This window comes from Centruroides sculpturatus, unplaced genomic scaffold, assembly GCF_000671375.1.
Source record: "Centruroides sculpturatus isolate CEXI.00-Female unplaced genomic scaffold, Cexi_2.0 scaffold311, whole genome shotgun sequence".
Classification (NCBI taxonomy): Eukaryota; Metazoa; Arthropoda; class Arachnida; order Scorpiones; family Buthidae; genus Centruroides; species Centruroides sculpturatus.
In genome coordinates this window covers 99141-120856 of record NW_019384505.1, presented here as the reverse complement: position 1 = coordinate 120856, position 21716 = coordinate 99141, and the positions used below count along the sequence as shown (strand labels likewise).

The window sequence follows — 21716 nt, the reverse complement described above, 5'->3', positions numbered from 1 at the left end:
TCATAAAACGATAAATAGTTTGTCAAATTTTTATTCATAAAAATGCAGTTTCAACTGCTTTTTATTTTATAAAATCCGTATTCTTGAACTGCCAGAGGACCTTTTAAACAATAGCTAGTCTGTTAGCGCTGGTCAGTAGTAGTCCAAATTCAATAAAACATTTGTTTCCTGAAAATTTGATCACAATTTAAATACAGTATTTATTTTTAATATTACTGATATGTCATCGAAAAGAAAACGTGTTGTATTATCATTAAAAGACAAATTAAAGTATTTGTTTCTATTATCCGGATTTTTCCTTATCTGGACTACCTTCATCCCCAATTAGTCCGGATAATCGAGGTTCTACTGTATATAGATTTCTGATTTAGAATCAGGTAATGTTTTTATGTACTTAGAGTGCATGCAAAAAGTAAAACATAGTAAATGATAACTAACTTCCTACTGTACTATTGTCTATTTTTATGTCCTACCCATCTTTGCATAAGATGTAAACAATATCTGCTGGTGTGCAAACTCCTTTGCATTTGACTTCTGAATGTTTTCTAAAACATTTATTCATAAGACAGTTTTAAACAGTTAATACATTAATAATAAACAGCAAAAATATGATAAAATAAAATTTAAATTTATTATCTCAAAAGTTAAGGTTTGCTTAAGTAAAAATTTGCAAACAAGCCAAAGGAGAAAATCAAGAAAAGGATAGATTCACTTGGACACATGTAGATTTCTCTACATTGTCTACATGTGGACATATAAACTGAAGAATTTGGAAGTAGCAGTAATAAAGTAAAATCTGTTTACAAGGAAAAACTTTAGAATGGAACAATTTTCTATGTTAATTTTTAATACAAGCTACTATTTAATTATATTTTAAAATAATAATTATAATTGATATAACTATCCCCTGTATAACATGGTAGTTAGGTTCTGAAAAAGTCCAGTGTTATGCGAATCCATGCGATACAAAACATAGCATTAAAAGTTCCAAAAATTAGCAAAAGTGTATTATTCTTTTTCATAATTAAGAGAAACATGTTTATTAAGAAATCAATAATTAACTTATGACAATCAGAGTATTGCATGTTGATATAAATGTTTTCTTCACTGCTAAACACCATTAAATGAGGATGTTTTCTATTCAGCAAAATATTGTCATCTGAACTTTCCTGTTGACCTTAATACCAGTATGAAATGTCGGTAACATCTTGATTTTTCTATACTTTTTCATAAAATGTGATATTTTAATTTGTTTGCACTTGCCTAAGAGATCTTTAAAAATTTAGTTTTTTTGTAGTAATTTTTAATTTAATCTATAAAAACGAAACAACAGTCTTCTGGGTTCATTTAGAGCATTATCACCAAAGATAGCAACACTTGGTTTATAGGAAGGCTAGGACAAGGAAAAAGAATAACTGTACAATCGGTTCTCACAAGCAAACTAGGCAAAAGGCACAAAACAACATTGGCAATTTAAATATTCTAAAATCCATGGGTAAATATGAGACAACATGCATGCTTGCTTAAATAAAAAAGCTATTAAATGACAGTGTTTTGCACTTAAAAACTGTAACGCTTTGTATGGGAATGCCTCCAATTTTTGAATTGTGTTAGAGTGAAATTGTGTTGTATGAGGGATACCTGTACTATTATTTTTTATCATCATATATTTAAATTATTAAAGTAAAACACATTCTTATGAATTAATTTATACACCTCTATGTCCTTATTTTCTATTTGTTATATATTTTGTCTACGAGGACTTAGCCTATTAATAGGATGCACTGGTATTTTGGCTTTAGCAATCGAGGAAAATATTTTATTCAGGAAAAACAAACAATCTTTATTAATTTTTCTATTTCCTGCAATATGTCCTATTAATAGGCTAAGTCCTCCTAGACAAAATATATAACAAATAGAAAATAAGGACATAGAGACATATAAATTAATTGTAATAATTTTTAACAATATGTAGCCAAAATTCCGGTGGATTGGAAGATGCAAAAGACAGAAAATTGAAGAGGAAATAGAAAAATTAATAAAGATTGTTTGTTTTCCCTGAATAAAATATTTTCCTTGATTGCTAAAGCCAAAACACCAGTGCAATACATCCTATTAATAGGCTAAGTCCTTGTAGACAAAATATATAACATTCTTATGAAGTTTGATTTATATTAAACATTATGAGTAATTCTTATCTGAGTTTTTATTTCATCTTACAGGGGATCCTCATTTAATGTGGCTAACTAGGACCAAAAAGTTACCCCTTTAAGTGAATCTATGTACAGCAGTGATCATAAATTCATAGAAAATCATATGAAAAATGTTTAATTGGGACTTCAGTAAAGAAAAACTAAATGAAAAGTATGAAAGAAATCTTTATTATCCCTATTTACACATGTAAAATATTTATTATTAACATACTTGAATATCAGAAATTATTTATAACTGAATTTTAGAAGGGCCTAGTTGTGTTTCACCATTTTCACTGACTGCTGAGTTTTGATATACAAAAAATGAATCTAAAGTTAGCTGTTTTCTGCAAATTTATTTTTTCATTTAATATTGTTTTATAACAAAATAAGTTTTTCATCCTGTGCTCAAATTTTTCTGCTCATTCATAAACTGGGTCATTTTTAAGAAAATAATTGATGATTTTGTCACACTTCACAAATGTGTCATATAAACCATCAATGGACAGCCTGTTTTCATTGGTAATTTTATCTGTCCTCATCACAGTCTTTGATTTCTTCAATTGCATGCTTATAATATATAATATACTCTGCTATTATATTATATTCTAGATCGTATGAAGCATGTTTTAGGAACTCCACCTTTTAGGAACTTTATCATCAGTTTTGCTATGCTTCATTGACATAATTTTGATAAGAAAATCAGAAAATGAAACAAAAATACCAGCCAGAATCAAAATGACAAATACATGTGCAATAATTCATCTTGTGTACAGTGATATGTATCTATGCACACTAGTTCACATGATGCAAGAGGAAATTACAAGGTTTTCCCAGCAGATGGTAAGTGTGGGGTATTTTTAAATGGTGTTTCACAATTTTTTAATCATGTAACTATGGGAACTTGGATAATGAATACTCATTAAATGAGGACCCCCTGTATTTGTAAATTATTCATATGCAATCAGTATAGAAAAGAATTGGCATATAGAGGCTCTAGCAGCAAATATGATTGCAAGAGAATAGGAAATAATTTTTGATAAAACTAATTATGTTTTAGTTCCAAAATAATTGAATAATTAAATTATATCTTTAATAAAATAATGCATTATATTTTATGGGATAACAAAGTAAATTTTTACAATGTGCAATAGTAATAATTACAAATAAATGTAATGTTGACTTACAGAATATCATAACTATTATTTGTCATTTAATAAACTTAATTATTGTACATATATTATTAACATAATATATGTACAATATTAAATACATTTAATGATATCTAAAACTATTAACAAAATCTAAATACTATATTATAAACTAATTAATTCAAAATAAATTACTGTTTTGGATTTCCATGAATAATATTAATACTAAAAAGAAATAATTACCAAACTGATTAGAATTAACTACACCTAGATTCCACAATCATTAGATTTTTAAAATAAATTATAAAGCCTAGTAAAATCATAATAATGTCCTTTAAATAATCAAAAAACTATTATGATGAATATTAATTATTATTTACCGTGATTATATTTTCTCGTACTACTACTGGTTTCTTAATTAATTTCTTTCTTCTGCTCCTTCGTAAACCTTTCTGCCAGCTCTTCTTTTTGGTTTTCTTTGTCGCAACATTTGAGGGTTCAACAGATACTAATGCCTGTAATACTGGAGGAGAAGAATCAACATCATCGGGAGAAGGTGGGTTATCTAATAGAGCAGTGTCATTATCCATTGTGGCTATTGGAAGTAAAACAGGTGGGGTAGATCCTCCTTCTATGTCTCCCAATGAAGTAATTGTTTCTGATGATTCTTGTATATTATCCTTGTTTATAGTTACAACCTCTGTTTCAATTTTCTCTTTTTTAGTTTTCTTTCTTGTAGCTTTCTTAATTTTTCTTTTTACTTTTGCAACAGGTTTAGTACATTTATCAGACTTTTCATCTAGATTTGTTGCAACATTGTTCTCCGTCATATTTATAACTTCAGACAAATTATTTGCATCTTCTATAGTTTCCACTTCAGATGCTGGTTTTTCTGAAATTAGAACAATCTTTTAAGTCTAATCATGCATCTTTTTACTAAAATAACATTAAATAAATAGTAAATACCCAAAGTTATCTTAGTTTTTTCAAAATTAAAATTTATCACATATTCATAATCATTTTCTAAAAGTGTTTATTAATTTTTATTGTAACCATAATTTTTATGTTTATCATTTAATGTAAATAATACTTCAGAAAAATAGAAAAAAATTAAATAAATATAAGCTTAAATGTCAAAATATTTCTAGTTTTTTTAAATAAATATGTATTTTTATAAGAAAATATACATCAGAAAAACAAAATTAATTTTATTTTTGTATGAAAATATTTTAATTCTTTGTCTAGTTAAAACAAACATTAGTTTTAAACTGAATTACATAGAGTTTAATTTAGAAGAATATATATAACCATTTCAGTTATATGAATTTATGATCATTAAAAATTAAAAATGACTCTTCCTGAATTTTTGCAATTTTGTGATGTATTTAATCATTACTATATTAAAATTTAAACAGCGTGTAAGAAAATTTAAACTTCAATATGTAAATAAAAGCTATTGTGTAAGCTTTCTGTGATATATTAATTCACACCTGTGATACTTACATGTGAATTAAACAATCACATTGGAATTTAATAAGCTAAACATTTTGAAAAAAATTATTGATTAATGTAGCTCTATCTCTATGTATCTTGTAATTTTACAATATACTGCATTTTGTTATGTTTATAACAAAAATTTAAAAATTTATTTTTGTTATAAACATTATTTTGAAAAAAAATTTTTGATTGCAATTATGTAATTAACATCATATTACAATAGAATTAATTCTACATAATATTAATTTTTTCATTCATGCCGCTAATTACTCTAAATGTTACTCAAGTTTATAATAAATATAAAGAGAAAACATTTTTTAAATTATGGAAATGATTACAATTACAACACATGGAATGGCAAATAAATTAAAAAAATTAAAAATTGACAAATTAAAAAAACATAATAAACATTTGTAAATATTGAAATATAATGCAAGTCAATTTAAGTGATTATCAAAGTTAGCCTTCACATTATCAGTGAAAAAAATTACTTTGACAAAATCAGAAAATTTAATATGGTAATTAAATATATTCTAAGACAAAGTTTAGTAAAAGTTGTGTTTTATAAGAATTGTAAGCTGTTTCTAAGTACCTAAATTATATCTCAATGTAAATGAGATGTTTGAATAAAGAAGAAAACAAATTAAGAACTTATCTCTAAATAATTTCCATCATTTAATCAGAAAAAAATATATAGAAATTTTAATAAATAATGAAGAATAATAAAAATCAGATAATAAAACAGAAATAATTAAGTATATCCAGAAACATTAATTTATTCAGTTAGCCTTTTAAATCTATTTGGGATGTCTGATTAATATTTGTTTATCTCTTATACATGTAGGGTATTAAATTATAGAATTTTATTGACATTTTAGATACATAAGAAAATTAAATCTATTACATGATTCAATTAGACTCATTTGTTTTCTTACAATGTGAATACTTTTTTAGACTTTTGGAATATCTTGTAAAATAATCCAAATATATTCTATATATAAATAAAATTTATTTAGCAACATAAACAATTTTTAAACTGTGTATTTTTATAATAAATAATAGAACAAGATTTTAGTTAAAACTTTTTTCCTTCTGTTTATGAGAAAATCATAGTTCAAGAAATCTTTTACTATAATATTTAAAAGTATAAAGTACTTTAAAAATATATTAATGTAACTACTCAATTTGTATAAGGCTTTATTACAAAATTCATTTTTTTATTTTGTATTTAATCAAATTATTAATATTAAAGCAAGAAAATCAGATGAAATGCATAGTTTTTGGTTTACTCAAGTATCAAAGTTGACTGTATCAAAACTTTGAATATAAAGTTTTTTTATTTTAGTAAGATTAACATGTTTTATATGTTATTTTTATAGCGAGAAATATTTAAAATTTATTCAAGATTTTTTTAATTGTATAATTATTTTTGGTAAAAATAAAATAAACTATTTAATTAATACCTATGATCATTTATGACAACAAATTTTTAAAGAATTAAATTTGAATTTATGTAATTAGAAAAATATCAATCAATAGTTTGTAGTGTTATTTAAAAATATCTAGTAATATAAATAAAAAATACAATAAACACTTAAACTGATTGATTTATTATAAATACTGCCATAAAACTGATTTTTTTATTATCCTCAACTATTATTTTTATTATAATGTTATTTATTTACTACTTAAATATGCTTTAGAAAATCATTCTATATATAATAATTTCTATTTTCAGATTACTTAACTATGAATTTAATGAATTTTATTCAAACAACAGAAAATTTAGCAAGCAAACTGAAGATGTAATCACGAACAAGAAAAATTCATTTCAAATAAAATAGAAACCATGTAAAATTAACTGAATCGCAAGAAAATAAAAAATTACAGATAGTTACAATTAACTTTGATTTCGATTAATGACATTGCTTAATTAATTACATTATTCAATTTGTGGCTAATGGATTGACAACCTAAGTACAGTTTTTAGTGTTGACTGTATTTTACAAATCACAAATTTTAGTAAATAATTAATAATATTATTCAATTTTTTTTCTTACCATCATTTTCCTTTACTTGTTTTTTGTCTAGAGTTTTCACTTTCATTCTCTTTGTACTAATCTTATTCTTAATATTATTTTTTGGCTTGTTTTCCTCTTGAACTGCAGATGCATCAGAAATTCCAATACTGTTCTGTCTCTTTCTTTTATCATTTACGATATCTTCCTGAGCCAATTCTGTTTTACTACATTTACTGCCTGCAAATCTTTCTTTGTGTTTTCTTTTACGTTTCAAGTAATTTTCAGTGCATTTCTGTGATTTTACATCATACTGATCTGAAGCTTCCAAGTTAACGCTTGATGAAATGGTTAGGCGACTATCCTCTTTTAATTCTGCTGGAGATTCTTGTTGCTTAGGATCTTTGTTTTCAGATAACATTTGATTAATGATGACTTCATCTGCTTTTTCTTCCATCTACATAAAAAAAAAAACATAGTTTATCTTTTATCTAATTAACAATTTTTAACTTTGTAATTAAAATTAATTCATACGCTCTGTAAATATAAACAACATTACTAAACCCAATACATTGCAATAACACACCATCAACTGCCTAAATCATCGGGCTAAAATTTGACGAAAATAATAAATTACAAATAAATTTGGACCTAGAGGGAGGCATTAGGTGTCATCTCATATTAAATTTAATAATTATAATTTAATTAAATAATTTTAGACTAAACTGGAAGAAAAGAATTGGCCTGGAGCAGGACGCAAACCTACAACTTGCCACTTACCATGTGGATATGTTGCCAGTTATGCTACCCGGACCTCTGGTCTGATCTCCTCTTTCAGCATATTTAACATTAAGATATAGTAACTGACAATGGTTATATCTTAATGTTAAATATGCTGGAAGAGGAGATCCTGACCAAAGGTTGTGGTAGTGTAACTGGCAATGCATCCATATGGTAAGTGGCAAGTTACAGGTTTGAGTCCTGCTCCAGGCCAATTCTTTTCTTCCAGTTTAGTCTAAAATTATTTAATTAAACTATAATTATTAAATTTAATATGTGATGGCACCTAATGCCTCCCTCTAAGGCCAAATTTACTTGTAATTTATTATATCCTGATGATTTATGGCAGTTGATGGTGTGTTATTGCTCTCTAAATACAAAAATGATCATAAAATATGTTATTTCTAATATAAATATATAAAAAAAAAATTTCAACTTACAGCTGATGCATTTTGTGCTTTTTCATTGAAATTTGGAGTCCAAGAAAGATAGGATGAATCCAAAAAAATGCGCTTTGTATGACTCATAGACATTTTTAACATTTGTTGTTTCAATAACATTTTATTAACACATACCGTAAATCTGAAAAAAAAAAATTTAACAAATTAAAAAATATTTAAATTTATATAATAGTAATGCAAATAACAATAATTTCTCCAATTAATTTGTTTCTTCTTTTAGTTTAAAATTACTCTAAATTAACTAGATTTTATTCTTATTAAACTGTAGCCTTTGCTTTGACAGAAAAATTTATCAAAATATAAACATTTTTGGCTATTCAGACATCCTTTTAGAAATATTCTTTTAAAATATAGATAACATATTCAAGGAATAACTTAAATATAGCGTGAATAAAATTTAAATAATATATAATAAAACATAAAAATGGAAAAAATTGCTCATTAAAATAATAATATATTAAAATTACAATGATAACTGAGAGAAGAATGAAAAATACAAACAAAAATTTTTATAAAACTTTATAAAAATTAGGTTAATTGTAGTTAATAATGGTTTCAATTTATAGTGAAAGTGTAAAAAAAATATTATAAAATCATCATTTAAAAAAATTTTAAATTTCTGTGCATAATATTCAATCAAAATAATAAATTTCATTATTATTTTGATAGAATCATATTTAAAACCTCTTTTGGAAATAAATGGAAATTCTAAAGTTTATAGACTTGTTTACAAGAATATATTAGTGAATCAATTTATAAGAAATAAAACTAAACTTCTTACAGTCTTACATTTTATATTGATCTAATATATAATTTATGATGAAGTAAAACATATAAAATAATAAGTATTTCCTTGAGTAAGTAAACACAGTAGCCAATAAATTATGCCATACTTCTTAACTTTTTGCTTTATAACTTTGAAGAAATAATTAATACTTTGTTTTAAATTAATATCTTAAATATTATTTTTATGATATACTTTATTTATAGTGTATAAAATGAAATTAATATTTTATATTATTCTTAAAACCAATAAAAGAAGGTAAATCATGTAAATTTTGCATTACACTTAAGTAATGTAATTATGTATATTAAAAAAATTATTTACATTAACTATCAATTTTAGTGTTTAACAAAGAAATAGTCATTATTATTATTATTAGCTACTTAAATTTTTAAGTTTTTGGAATATATATCATTGCATTTAACATCAAATTTGATTTTTTCCTGTCTATTCTAAATCTTTTCAAAAGCATAATTAATTAAATTATACATTTATGTATAGCATAATTTGTATTTTCATGAAGACTTATCAAATTTAACAAATTAAAAATTACTGATTTGCTTTGAATTTTTGATGAAATTATCAAAATTTTTAAATTTTATTTGATTGACTACTTACAATAATTTAATCTTTAAATGCTCATCTCTTCTTGCAGAACTTTTAGAAAATTCATATTTCATACTTAAAATTAAAAAATCTGATGAATATAAATTCTGAATCAATACCTCTCTATTCTCTACATTTTTTAATCATTAGTTTTGTAATTTTTAAAGAGAATAACAGTTCTCCCATAAATATTTGTCAATAATATACATATATAAATAGGCACACACTTACAGACAAAACAAAAATTATTGAAAATTATAGATTTTAGATAGTAAAAATAAGATTATGTGAAAAAGTCTACTAAAACTACATCGTATAAAAAAATCTCATTATGTATGTTTAGTCTTCTCATTAAGACAGTTCAGCAAATTGCTATTGTTACTTTTGTTACTCATTTGATAGGATTTGCTAAAAACATAACAACTATCAGTGTTAAAACTGGAATATATCCAGTCTGTTCTATTATTACTTTGGCAAGATTCCATTTTATTTTAACTTTCTTTTCAACGTTTTTTCTAATAATATAGTTTTTCATATAATTTGTGTGACATTCGAGTTCTATTCATACTTTCTATGTATAGGTTTTTCAGTACATTGAACGTAGGTATAAGTTCCAACTTTTGGAAAGTGCGATTTAGGTTTTTCAGTTTTCTATTTCTTTAATACTGTATATTCTTTTATTTCTTAGTAGCTTTTAATGTTATGTAAAAATTATTTTCATTTTTATTATTTTATTTATCATTATCATTAACAACAACAAAGATTACATCAAGGGTTTCCAATCTTTTTCATGTATTGACTCCTTTTCAAAATTTCCTTTTCATCAACCCCTTCAATATATATATTGAATGAGATTCATGGGAAAATATGTTCTTAACATTTGTATAACCTTCTTTCCAAAGAATAATTTTTGGGTGCTAACCTGACTGAAACAAACCTTAATTTGCCCTTCATTCATTTATTGTGCAAAAAATTTTGAAACAAAATTAAAAATCAGAAAACAAATTATAAAACAGTTTAAAATTGAATTATTGTATTGTATTGTGTGTAATTTTAAATAAGATGTAAGATTGTAACTTATTTGATATTTATATTTAAATAAAAATACAATTAAACAATATTGAAATATATATGCATATACATATTAGCTAATTTAATCATCGACCCTTTCAAATTTTCATTGACCTTTAAAGGATCAATATGACCTTGTTGGAAACTCCTAGATTAGACCATTTGCTGATCCTATCACCACATGTTCACAAATGTTGATCCTATCACCACATTTTAGAGTGTCCTATAATGTCTTTTTCCAATTGGCTTATATTGTATTATATTAGGGAATTCCAATAAAGGATTTATTATTTCTTACTTTTGAAGGAAATCCTAAATTCATATGACTGTTTTTCAACTTGCACTTTAATTTATCTAACAATAAACTACAATTTGATCATTTAATTTTATTTCTAATTCTATATAGATCATAAGATTGTTTTCATTTTTATATTTAAATACAGTAAGTTCTACATATTGCAATGATGGATAATGTAATCAAAATGTTGGATAATAATATCAAAATTAGCAGGTCCCAAAACATACAAGTTATAATAAATTATAAAACTTTGCTTATTGTCATCAGAATCTGATTATTCTTATCATTGTTTGGGCCAACAGACATTTTTATATTTTATTTTTGTGCTAGTAGCCTCAACATATAGTTAATAACTTGAAATCATTATAAGTTATTAATATTAATTTTAACCAAAGCTTTAAATTAATTAATTTAATTGTTATTTGCTCACAATACAACAGTTTAAATTACAGGCATTATGCTAGCTATTATTGAAGATGGTAGCAGTCAGACAATATTGGATGAATTATTAATTAATCATAATAATTATAATTAATAAGCCTTCAAGTTATATATTCTTAAACTGCTTTAACATGCCCTTTTAATATTAAAGTCAATAAAATCAGTCTTATTTACTTAAACTGATAACATTATGTGAAGTAAGTAAATCACAAAATGATTACTATTATTGGAGTCCACTGTATTTAATTTTCATAATAAATATTTACAATTTGAATTTAAAACATTTTTATTATTTATGTTCAATACTTTTCTGAAAATAACTTACATAAAGCAAACTGAAAGTTCTAGAATAAAAAATTCAAAACAAAAATATTTATTTAACTATTATATGCAAGTAATATTGCTATTTGAGGTTAGTGATTGTTATTAATTTTGAAAATATTCAAAATTAATAACAATCAAAAACAAGAATCTGGAAGGATTCTCTTTTAATACAAAAATGATAAACCATAAAAGTTTTCAATTTAATGGTTTAATATAAATTATACATTTTTTTACAATGACATTTAAATTATATGCAATGATTTTAAATTTTAATTCTTCAATATTTTTTCTTCTTTATAATTATACTAATTAAACAGAATTAGTATAATTATTTCATATAATTATACTAATTCTTTTTGATATGCATATTTGCATAACTCTCTCGCCCAATAAGCCAATGATATGCTTGACATTTCACATATTAAATGAATAATTTCTACAGTGTAAATGAATATATTTTCCATTCAGTAACTACTTTAAACATTTATACTGTTTAAGTAGTTTTCAATTTGTATAATTTTTTATATGAGATTATGGGTTTATTTTTCTTATAAATGCCATATAATATTAAATGTAACTATAGTCTAATTTTTTCTAAATTATAATTATATCATAATCTAAAATAAAGTGAATAAATTTACTTTTACTGGTCCTGATTAGTGACTTACTGTGCAAAATTTATTAATTATGTATTTAAAAATATTTATATCTTTATAATTCCTACTTATTGTTTCTTTTCAATTTATAATTAATTATATTTATTTCTTTACTTCATGTAAGTAAAAATTAAGACATTTTATTTGAATTACAACCAAACATATCAGTGAAGACAATGCTGCATATTTAGAAGAGTATGACACTGTGTTTAAATGATGCTAATATTTTCTTGTATGGTAACTATATCATCATTTTTCACTCTGTTCTCTCTCATAGTATAAGTTGTAGAAGTAATGAAGAATTCTAAGAATATAACAAGAAAAATAAAGATTGATTTAGTATTTTAATAATTTTCCTTATTTCTAATCAGAAAAAAATATTATGTATTCATATCAGAATGTTTGGAACCAAGATAAAGTGTAAAATGTAGTTGCAGCTCTGATTACAATTAAACTTGGTATGTAATAATTATAAATTGTTTTTATTCTAAATCATAAAATAATAAAAATTTTGCANACTCTTCCTGAATTTTTGCAATTTTGTGATGTATTTAATCATTACTATATTAAAATTTAAACAGCGTGTAAGAAAATTTAAACTTCAATATGTAAATAAAAGCTATTGTGTAAGCTTTCTGTGATATATTAATTCACACCTGTGATACTTACATGTGAATTAAACAATCACATTGGAATTTAATAAGCTAAACATTTTGAAAAAAATTATTGATTAATGTAGCTCTATCTCTATGTATCTTGTAATTTTACAATATACTGCATTTTGTTATGTTTATAACAAAAATTTAAAAATTTATTTTTGTTATAAACATTATTTTGAAAAAAAATTTTTGATTGCAATTATGTAATTAACATCATATTACAATAGAATTAATTCTACATAATATTAATTTTTTCATTCATGCCGCTAATTACTCTAAATGTTACTCAAGTTTATAATAAATATAAAGAGAAAACATTTTTTAAATTATGGAAATGATTACAATTACAACACATGGAATGGCAAATAAATTAAAAATATTAAAAATTGACAAATTAAAAAAACATAATAAACATTTGTAAATATTGAAATATAATGCAAGTCAATTTAAGTGATTATCAAAGTTAGCCTTCACATTATCAGTGAAAAAAATTACTTTGACAAAATCAGAAAATTTAATATGGTAATTAAATATATTCTAAGACAAAGTTTAGTAAAAGTTGTGTTTTATAAGAATTGTAAGCTGTTTCTAAGTACCTAAATTATATCTCAATGTAAATGAGATGTTTGAATAAAGAAGAAAACAAATTAAGAACTTATCTCTAAATAATTTCCATCATTTAATCAGAAAAAAATATTATGTATTCATATCAGAATGTTTGGAACCAAGATAAAGTGTAAAATGTAGTTGCAGCTCTGATTACAATTAAACTTGGTATGTAATAATTATAAATTGTTTTTATTCTAAATCATAAAATAATAAAAATTTTGCATAATAGCAAACACATGATAACAAAACAGCTAATGTACATTTTTAGTTTTTAAACAAGATATATGATTACATTACTAATTCATGCATCAACACCTTTTCTTCCCAACAAAAGTTTAATTGAACATATGTATATTCAATTAAAGTGTCGCTGGGAAGAAAAGGTGTATATGTGTTTTACATGTTAGTTTGTGACATATTTCTCAGTTTTGATCTATACTTTAAATGATTACATTAGATAGATAAATGGTATTTAATGGATATTATACATATACATTTGACATTCTGTAATCTTTTATTCTTATGGTTATGGGTTAAGTATGATGACCAGATGGCCAGATGGCCAGTGGCTAAGGTATTATCACTTATCACTCTGTAGACTGGAGATCAAAAACCCTAGGAATTTTCCATGGGTGGTCTGTTCTGGATAGGTCAAGGCCATCCCATTGTGGGCCTGGTTAAACCATAATGGGTTAGATAAAAAGGTGTTTTAGTGTCCACAGTGAATATATTCTGCTATAATAGAGTTGATATTTTTTTTTCAAATAATATTTATTCATTATTGGAGAAATAACTTCCATTAATTAATTCCTACAAAAGCATAAATTATGTGAAAATTAATAATAACAATAATTTTTTAAATTTCAGATTTTAGTTTCATTCAGTTTTTACATTTAAGTTAAAATGTTTGGTGAAATTAATAATTTTTATGGAAGAAAGTTAATATTTAAAGAAAAAATAGATTATTATTAAATCCTACATAAAAATTTAGAGAATTTAACAAATTTTTAGAAGAAACTAGATCATAAATTCCCAGTTTGTAAAAATAATTTTATAAATCACATATGAAAATTAATTTTTATGTTAATTTTAAAAAGAGTGAAATTTTAAAAACAAAATCTATTTATATTCATTCAAAATATGATTTAAAAAAATTAAAATAATGAAAACAGAAAAGTCAAAATAAGATAAATTTTATAAAACTCAGCATTGTTTATATATTAATGCATTAAATTATGATATGTAAAAGATAAAAATTCAACCTTGTTCTCTTGATTTATGGCCATTGAAATAATTGTAAAATAAAAAACAATAAAAGTATGAAATTTGATACATTCTTAAATTATTAGCAAGATTAATGAAAAAATATAAGAAATGATGATATAAAAACTATGACCAAATAGCAATTTATCAATGACTAATGCTCATCTAAATTAAAACTTGTTTTATCAGAACACTTCATAAATTGTATAAGTCATGCTAACTGTTAACTATTTGATTCAGTTTTTTGAAAAATTTATGTTTTTCAATTTCAAACATAACACAAAAGCAAATCTGAATTTCATTAAAATAAAATTCAGGTTCAATTCATTTCCATATTATCAAAACTAATATTGATTTAGAAATTAATCTATACTACTATATAAAATGACAATGTATTTTTCATTTGTGACCACTAACCATGAAAACTACTGAACCAATCATTACCAAATTTTATCTGTAGCATCTTTATGATCCCCGGAATGTTTACCACTTATCAAACACCACTAAATAAAACTGCAATGGATTTTTGTCTGTCTATTTGTCTCTTTCTTCACAAGATGGCTACACATGAATTAGTACTTTCTGTCTATAATAAAAGTCTATTATTGAAGTTTACTATTATAAAACTTTAGAAAATTTTAGTTGCTGAGCGCTTTTGATATTGTTTACTATTATATTTGAAGAACTGACATTAAATTATAATTAGTTAATTAGCAAAATCTTTGAGGAATTAAAAAAGTGACGTCATCATGCTAGATGGCAGTATGTGTACTTATGGCGGGTTTTCGAATCGCCACATTAATTTCTGCAGGTTATTGTACAAAATATTTGAAATAGTTATTGGATTTATCTCAAGTGAATATTTTTGAGATTGAGTGATAAATAATGCCAAGAGCTGCAAGAGCATGAATAGGAAGAAAAAGTTTTAGAGCAATGAATTTGTTCAGCTCAGAATCGAATGCGTATAGTGAGGAATTTTTTAGGTTTCAAATCAATATAAATTATTCAAAAGTTTTATGATTTTATTTTTTTATATTTTGCAATACAGTACTCTATTATAATACTACACATTGATCAAAATATAATTAATGAGCAATTAATGAACAATTAGTTCAAATTTTCTAAGTTCTATACGTATATAAGAGTGGGAAAGGCTGCGATTGGGAATACTAGTGAGAAATAAAAAGAAATTGTGCAGATGGTAAAATATTTGTTTGTGAACTTTTGATAAATACTTCCAATATAATTAAAAATCTGTTTAAAGCCAGCTGATACAGTTTTAATCTATCAGATTTGAAGATTTTTTTTGTTTAAGATAAGAATTAATACTGCAATCAATATGCAAAAATAGCAATTAAATAAGAAAGATAAGTTTAATAAATATATAAAACTAAGATGGAAACACCATTATAAAAATTGGTAGGTATAATTTTAAACAGTTTAAACAAGAAATAATAGAAATAATTAATTGCATTGATAATAGAATAATAGAAACAATTCAAAATTTGCAAAACAAACGAATTCCATAATATTATGATATTGATTTTACAAGCATCAAATTAAAAATTTATAGCATTTGAGTTATATCTCAAATACTATAAAATAATCAGAATTGTTACCCAAAATTATCTATTGTACAATATGAATAGTAATTTCTACTTAAATTAGGAAAGAATCTACATTATATTCACTTTTCTATTTTAAAATTTTAATACTGATAATGCATTAGATAAAATTTTATACACTTTGTTTATTAATATTAATTTTCAGTTCATTTTTTTATATTTTTAAATTACCTTCAAAACTAAACACAATTCTGCAGTATCCTTTCTATTGAAAAATATAACTAGTCTGTTAATAATTTAATTCATTAAGTGACATATTTAATAAATTACTTCAAAAAAAAAAAAACTGATTCTATAGCCAACAATACACCTAAAATGATGGATTATTTTTGGGTATATTTTAAAGCAATTAAATAATTAGCTTGAAATATAGTGTAAAAATAATTCAGCAATTTAGATTTATAATTGATCTCCTACAGTTACATTAATCAATCACCAATGATAGATTAATTAATAATTTCTTAATGATTAAATATTACCTGTATCAATCAGTAACTCATTCACATGTTCATTTATAATGCAGGTTATGTTTAATAAATATAATTTTGAATGCTCAGTGTGTCTTGAATCATTATGTATTTTTTATAGAAAAGCACTTTCTATCCTAACAGTAAATTTTCAGAAATGATTTATTTTTATTTTTTTAAACTTCAAAATATTTTCAATTCTTGTAATTTAATATTCTTTTACTCAATGAATGTCTAATTGTATACAACTAGTCATTGATTATAGCTACTCAAATAAATATTGTTTGAATGAATATTGAAATTTAACAAGTCAGAATGAAAAAGTTTACTTATCTTTGCTTATAAAATCAATCTGACTTTTGTCAATAAATCTATTGTTAAATTAATAACTGATCTATTTACAATAATAATAATTTCCCTAAAATCATTACTATCATTAACCAAAATTATTAGTTGGTAATATTATAAAATTTAAATTAAAAAAGTACTTTAAGAAACAAATTAGACATAAATATTATTTTAGTTAGTTGTTTAAGTTTATCTTTTTAATGTTAAAATATGATGTAAGAATAAACAACAACTTGACCATATTTTACTCTTGAATATTTTTAAAACATACAGTATATTAATATTATAAAATAAGGAAATACATGAATTCTTTTCATTTATAAATATTTGTATATTATATATTTTTAAAGATATTTACTGTACATTCTTCTTAAAGCTTTGATTATGTACTATATTTATATAAAAATGTAAAAAAAGCTGTAATCATAACATTAAAAATAATTTAACTGCATTCCATTATTAAATATAAATTAAAATAATCGTTTTAATATTTACTAAGTATTATTCTTTACAATATTTTAAGTATTTTTTAAATGCATCAAATTAAATAACAAATCAACAATTTTGGTCTTGTGGAAAATGTATAACTAACTAAAATTTTCATAAAACNTAATTGTATACAACTAGTCATTGATTATAGCTACTCAAATAAATATTGTTTGAATGAATATTGAAATTTAACAAGTCAGAATGAAAAAGTTTACTTATCTTTGCTTATAAAATCAATCTGACTTTTGTCAATAAATCTATTGTTAAATTAATAACTGATCTATTTACAATAATAATAATTTCCCTAAAATCATTACTATCATTAACCAAAATTATTAGTTGGTAATATTATAAAATTTAAATTAAAAAAGTACTTTAAGAAACAAATTAGACATAAATATTATTTTAGTTAGTTGTTTAAGTTTATCTTTTTAATGTTAAAATATGATGTAAGAATAAACAACAACTTGACCATATTTTACTCTTGAATATTTTTAAAACATACAGTATATTAATATTATAAAATAAGGAAATACATGAATTCTTTTCATTTATAAATATTTGTATATTATATATTTTTAAAGATATTTACTGTACATTCTTCTTAAAGCTTTGATTATGTACTATATTTATATAAAAATGTAAAAAAAGCTGTAATCATAACATTAAAAATAATTTAACTGCATTCCATTATTAAATATAAATTAAAATAATCGTTTTAATATTTACTAAGTATTATTCTTTACAATATTTTAAGTATTTTTTAAATGCATCAAATTAAATAACAAATCAACAATTTTGGTCTTGTGGAAAATGTATAACTAACTAAAATTTTCATAAAACTGTATATAATACTTATTACAAAAGTTTTTAATGTAAAGATTTTCAATGCCCTATTTTTTATTTTTATAGTAAACATAACAATATTGCTTAACTTTTCTTATTATTTTATTTGAAATCAGAACAGTACTTTTATAAAGAGAACCATTCATTCATTAACAGATTCAAGTAATTGTAACTTTTTACAATCAAAAAAATTTCAAAACAACAAATAATAATTAATTTAACAAACATCTATTCTTTAAAATTAAAATTTAAAATGTCCCTCCATTATGGAAATCCTTAATAATTAATGGATATGATTAACTCATATGACAGAGTTATGTAAATTATTCAATTTTATTATCTATAATATAGTTACCAATCTTCCATCTTTTGAGTTGAGAATCTGCCTCTGAAAGCAGTTCTCAGCTGAGGTAGAAATTCTGTCTTTTTGAGATAACATAACAATTTTACTGCATTGTCTTCACAAACATAGATATTTGACCAATACTAGAAATCCCAATTTGTTTGTATGGCAGTTATTTTAGAAACTGTCCATTCTCCAACATTAATATTTTCTTTGAGTTCAACATTACCAGATTTTCTATAATTCTCTTACACATACAAGAATTTCAATGTAGGCTTTAATTTCTTATTAAATTATGCAAAAAATTTCCACATATGAAATTTTTGCCTCAAAATGTGGTAGATATATAAGATCTTTGATATGAGAAAGCTGATCTGAAAATGTGAGAAACAGTTTTCTCAATGCTACTGCCATGTTGACAATAGTATACCTTATGTTGTCAATCCAGGGCACCAAATTTGGTATTTTTGATTACCTGTTTAGTGTCTTTTGTTAAAATTTATCTGCATCTTTTTATATATAATAATATAGAATGTACTATTATTCTGTATTCTAATTTTTACTACTAGTAATCTGTCTAGTAAGAAAAACCTATTACTGTGATAAAGAGAATAAAGATTGAATAAATGCTTAAAACTGGCACAAGTTTTGTTGACAATCTTTCTACAAATTGCTTTCTTTTTTATTTCTCAACTTTTGCATAAAAATCAGCCATTCCTAGTTATGAAGTTAACCTCATCTATAATCTAAGATTTGCAAGTATGCTATATCATAATTAGAACAGTTTACAGAAAACTATCAAATATTTGTTTAAATATTTTTAGACGATAAAATTACATTGCATAATAATTTGCAATTAACAATTAAACAAACATGTATTAAGATCAATCACAGATAAATTCAGATATACAATTATAATTGTATGCATACAGATAACCTTTTGGAATGAATTATTTTATTACAAAAGTATTCTTTTTCATTTGTATAAAATGTATACTCAGCTTTAAAGAATAATTAACAATAGTATCACTTTTTAAAAATTATTCTATTGTTAATTATAATCATATGATAAGCCAGATTTTTCTTTCAGCTATAATAGAAATAAACAGAAATTAAAATTTTATAGAAGATGGCAGCTTGACCATCTAATTTTAATTCAAATTATGATATTTTCTTATAATTAATTAGATATAATATAGTCTTAATAAACATCTGGCAATATCATATGATTATTACTAAACACTGAACTTGATTTTATATGTAATTATTGTCCATTATTATCAATTTCATAACACATATATAAACTATTGAATCAATAATAAATAAAACAAATTCTTATAATAAATAAATTTTTAAAATATTTACTTGAAACTTTGCAAGATTTTTACATTTTCACTAATTATATTATTATAATGTGAGATTTAATAGATATACAAATGTGAACTGTTAGATCTATTATAATGTTTGTGTTTTTTTTTTCCAAACTGCATTTTGAAGATTTCTAAGTTCATCATATGCATATTACAGAACTGTCTTATGGTTTCAATTTTTAAATATAAGAAAACTAACTTAAATTTGTTAAATAAATATATTCTTTGCTAGTACTTTTTATAACACTACAGTATCGTCATCAGGCATTTATAATGAAACAATGAAACAAGAAGATTTAACTTTTCTTTAATATTTTCTCATTTCATTAAATATTTTAAACCAAATCACATATTTTAAATTACAAATGTATTTTTAAATGATACTCTATATGAGTAAAGTGCTCATTTACTCATGTAGAGTATTACTCATATAAAGTGCTAATGAGTAATTTAAATTTTCAGATTTAAATGTTTTCCATATTTTTTAATTGAGTTTATTGCTTTGATTTAATTATTATTTTTTAAGTATATTTCATAAAAAGTACATTAGATTGTATTAAGAAAAATAATACTATATGTAATGAACTACTTACTTTCCCTCATCATTCTTCTCTATCATACTTAATAGCTGTAAAGTACAAGCAATATCATATGGAGTCATTCCAGTAGCTGTAACAGAACTCACAACTCAAATTACTCATATGACAAATCAATTTTCCCCATTGAAATGAATTGAAATGCCATTAATCTGTTCCAGACCCCCAAAATATCACAATGTTTTTGTTACATGTTTTTAAATAAGAAAAATGTACTTATAAATAATGAATATTGTAAAAAAAAAAAACACAATAGAATGTACTGAAATAAACTGGTTTTGCAGATGTTGCAGCATACACTGCATAGATAAAGAAAGAAAACATGGAAAACTAGATAAATGAGAGATGATGGTGCCACACACAACATGGAAGTGAACTAATGCCTACATCACTCGATCATGTGTTTTTCTACATGCTAGCCTGACAGACATAAGAGTAATGAAATTGATGAAATTACAGCAGTTTCCATTTTTTTCTTAATGGTTTTCTACGGTGTTCACTGCACCAACTAGCGATGGAATATCTGAAGATGGCTTGTATCTCGAAAAACTGATAAGTTGGGACACCTGTAAGTCAAGGTACAACTGTATTTTCAAACAAATATAATAATTTATCATTTTTAAATAGCAGAACAAGATTTCTATATCAATGTTTGAAATATTTAATTCTTTCCTATCAATAATAAGGAATTGGGCATTTAAATAAATAGATTAATAATAATTTGTCTTATATATCTGCCACATTTTAATAAACAATGGATCATTTTAAATGCACACAGACTGATATAACTCTCAGAATATATTTTATGTCTAACAATAAACT

The 21716-nt window shown here is 23.4% G+C and overlaps 1 protein-coding gene across 2 annotated transcripts in view; it reads right to left on the bottom strand.

Annotated features, from left to right (window-relative positions):
* Positions 1–20966, bottom strand: part of LOC111622188 (histone acetyltransferase KAT6A-like) — a 39985-nt gene extending 19019 nt beyond the window's left edge. For both annotated transcript variants that reach the window (XM_023364534.1, XM_023364535.1), the window contains exons 1-4: positions 20892–20966; positions 8079–8220; positions 6901–7315; positions 3724–4235 (exon numbers count right to left, since the gene is read on the bottom strand). In XM_023364534.1, the coding sequence (XP_023220302.1) occupies positions 3724–4235; positions 6901–7315; positions 8079–8220; positions 20892–20959 (1137 nt within the window). In that variant the 5' untranslated portion in view covers positions 20960–20966. The remainder of the gene's footprint in view (positions 1–3723; positions 4236–6900; positions 7316–8078; positions 8221–20891) is intronic.
* Between the last annotated feature and the right edge of the window lie 750 nt (positions 20967–21716).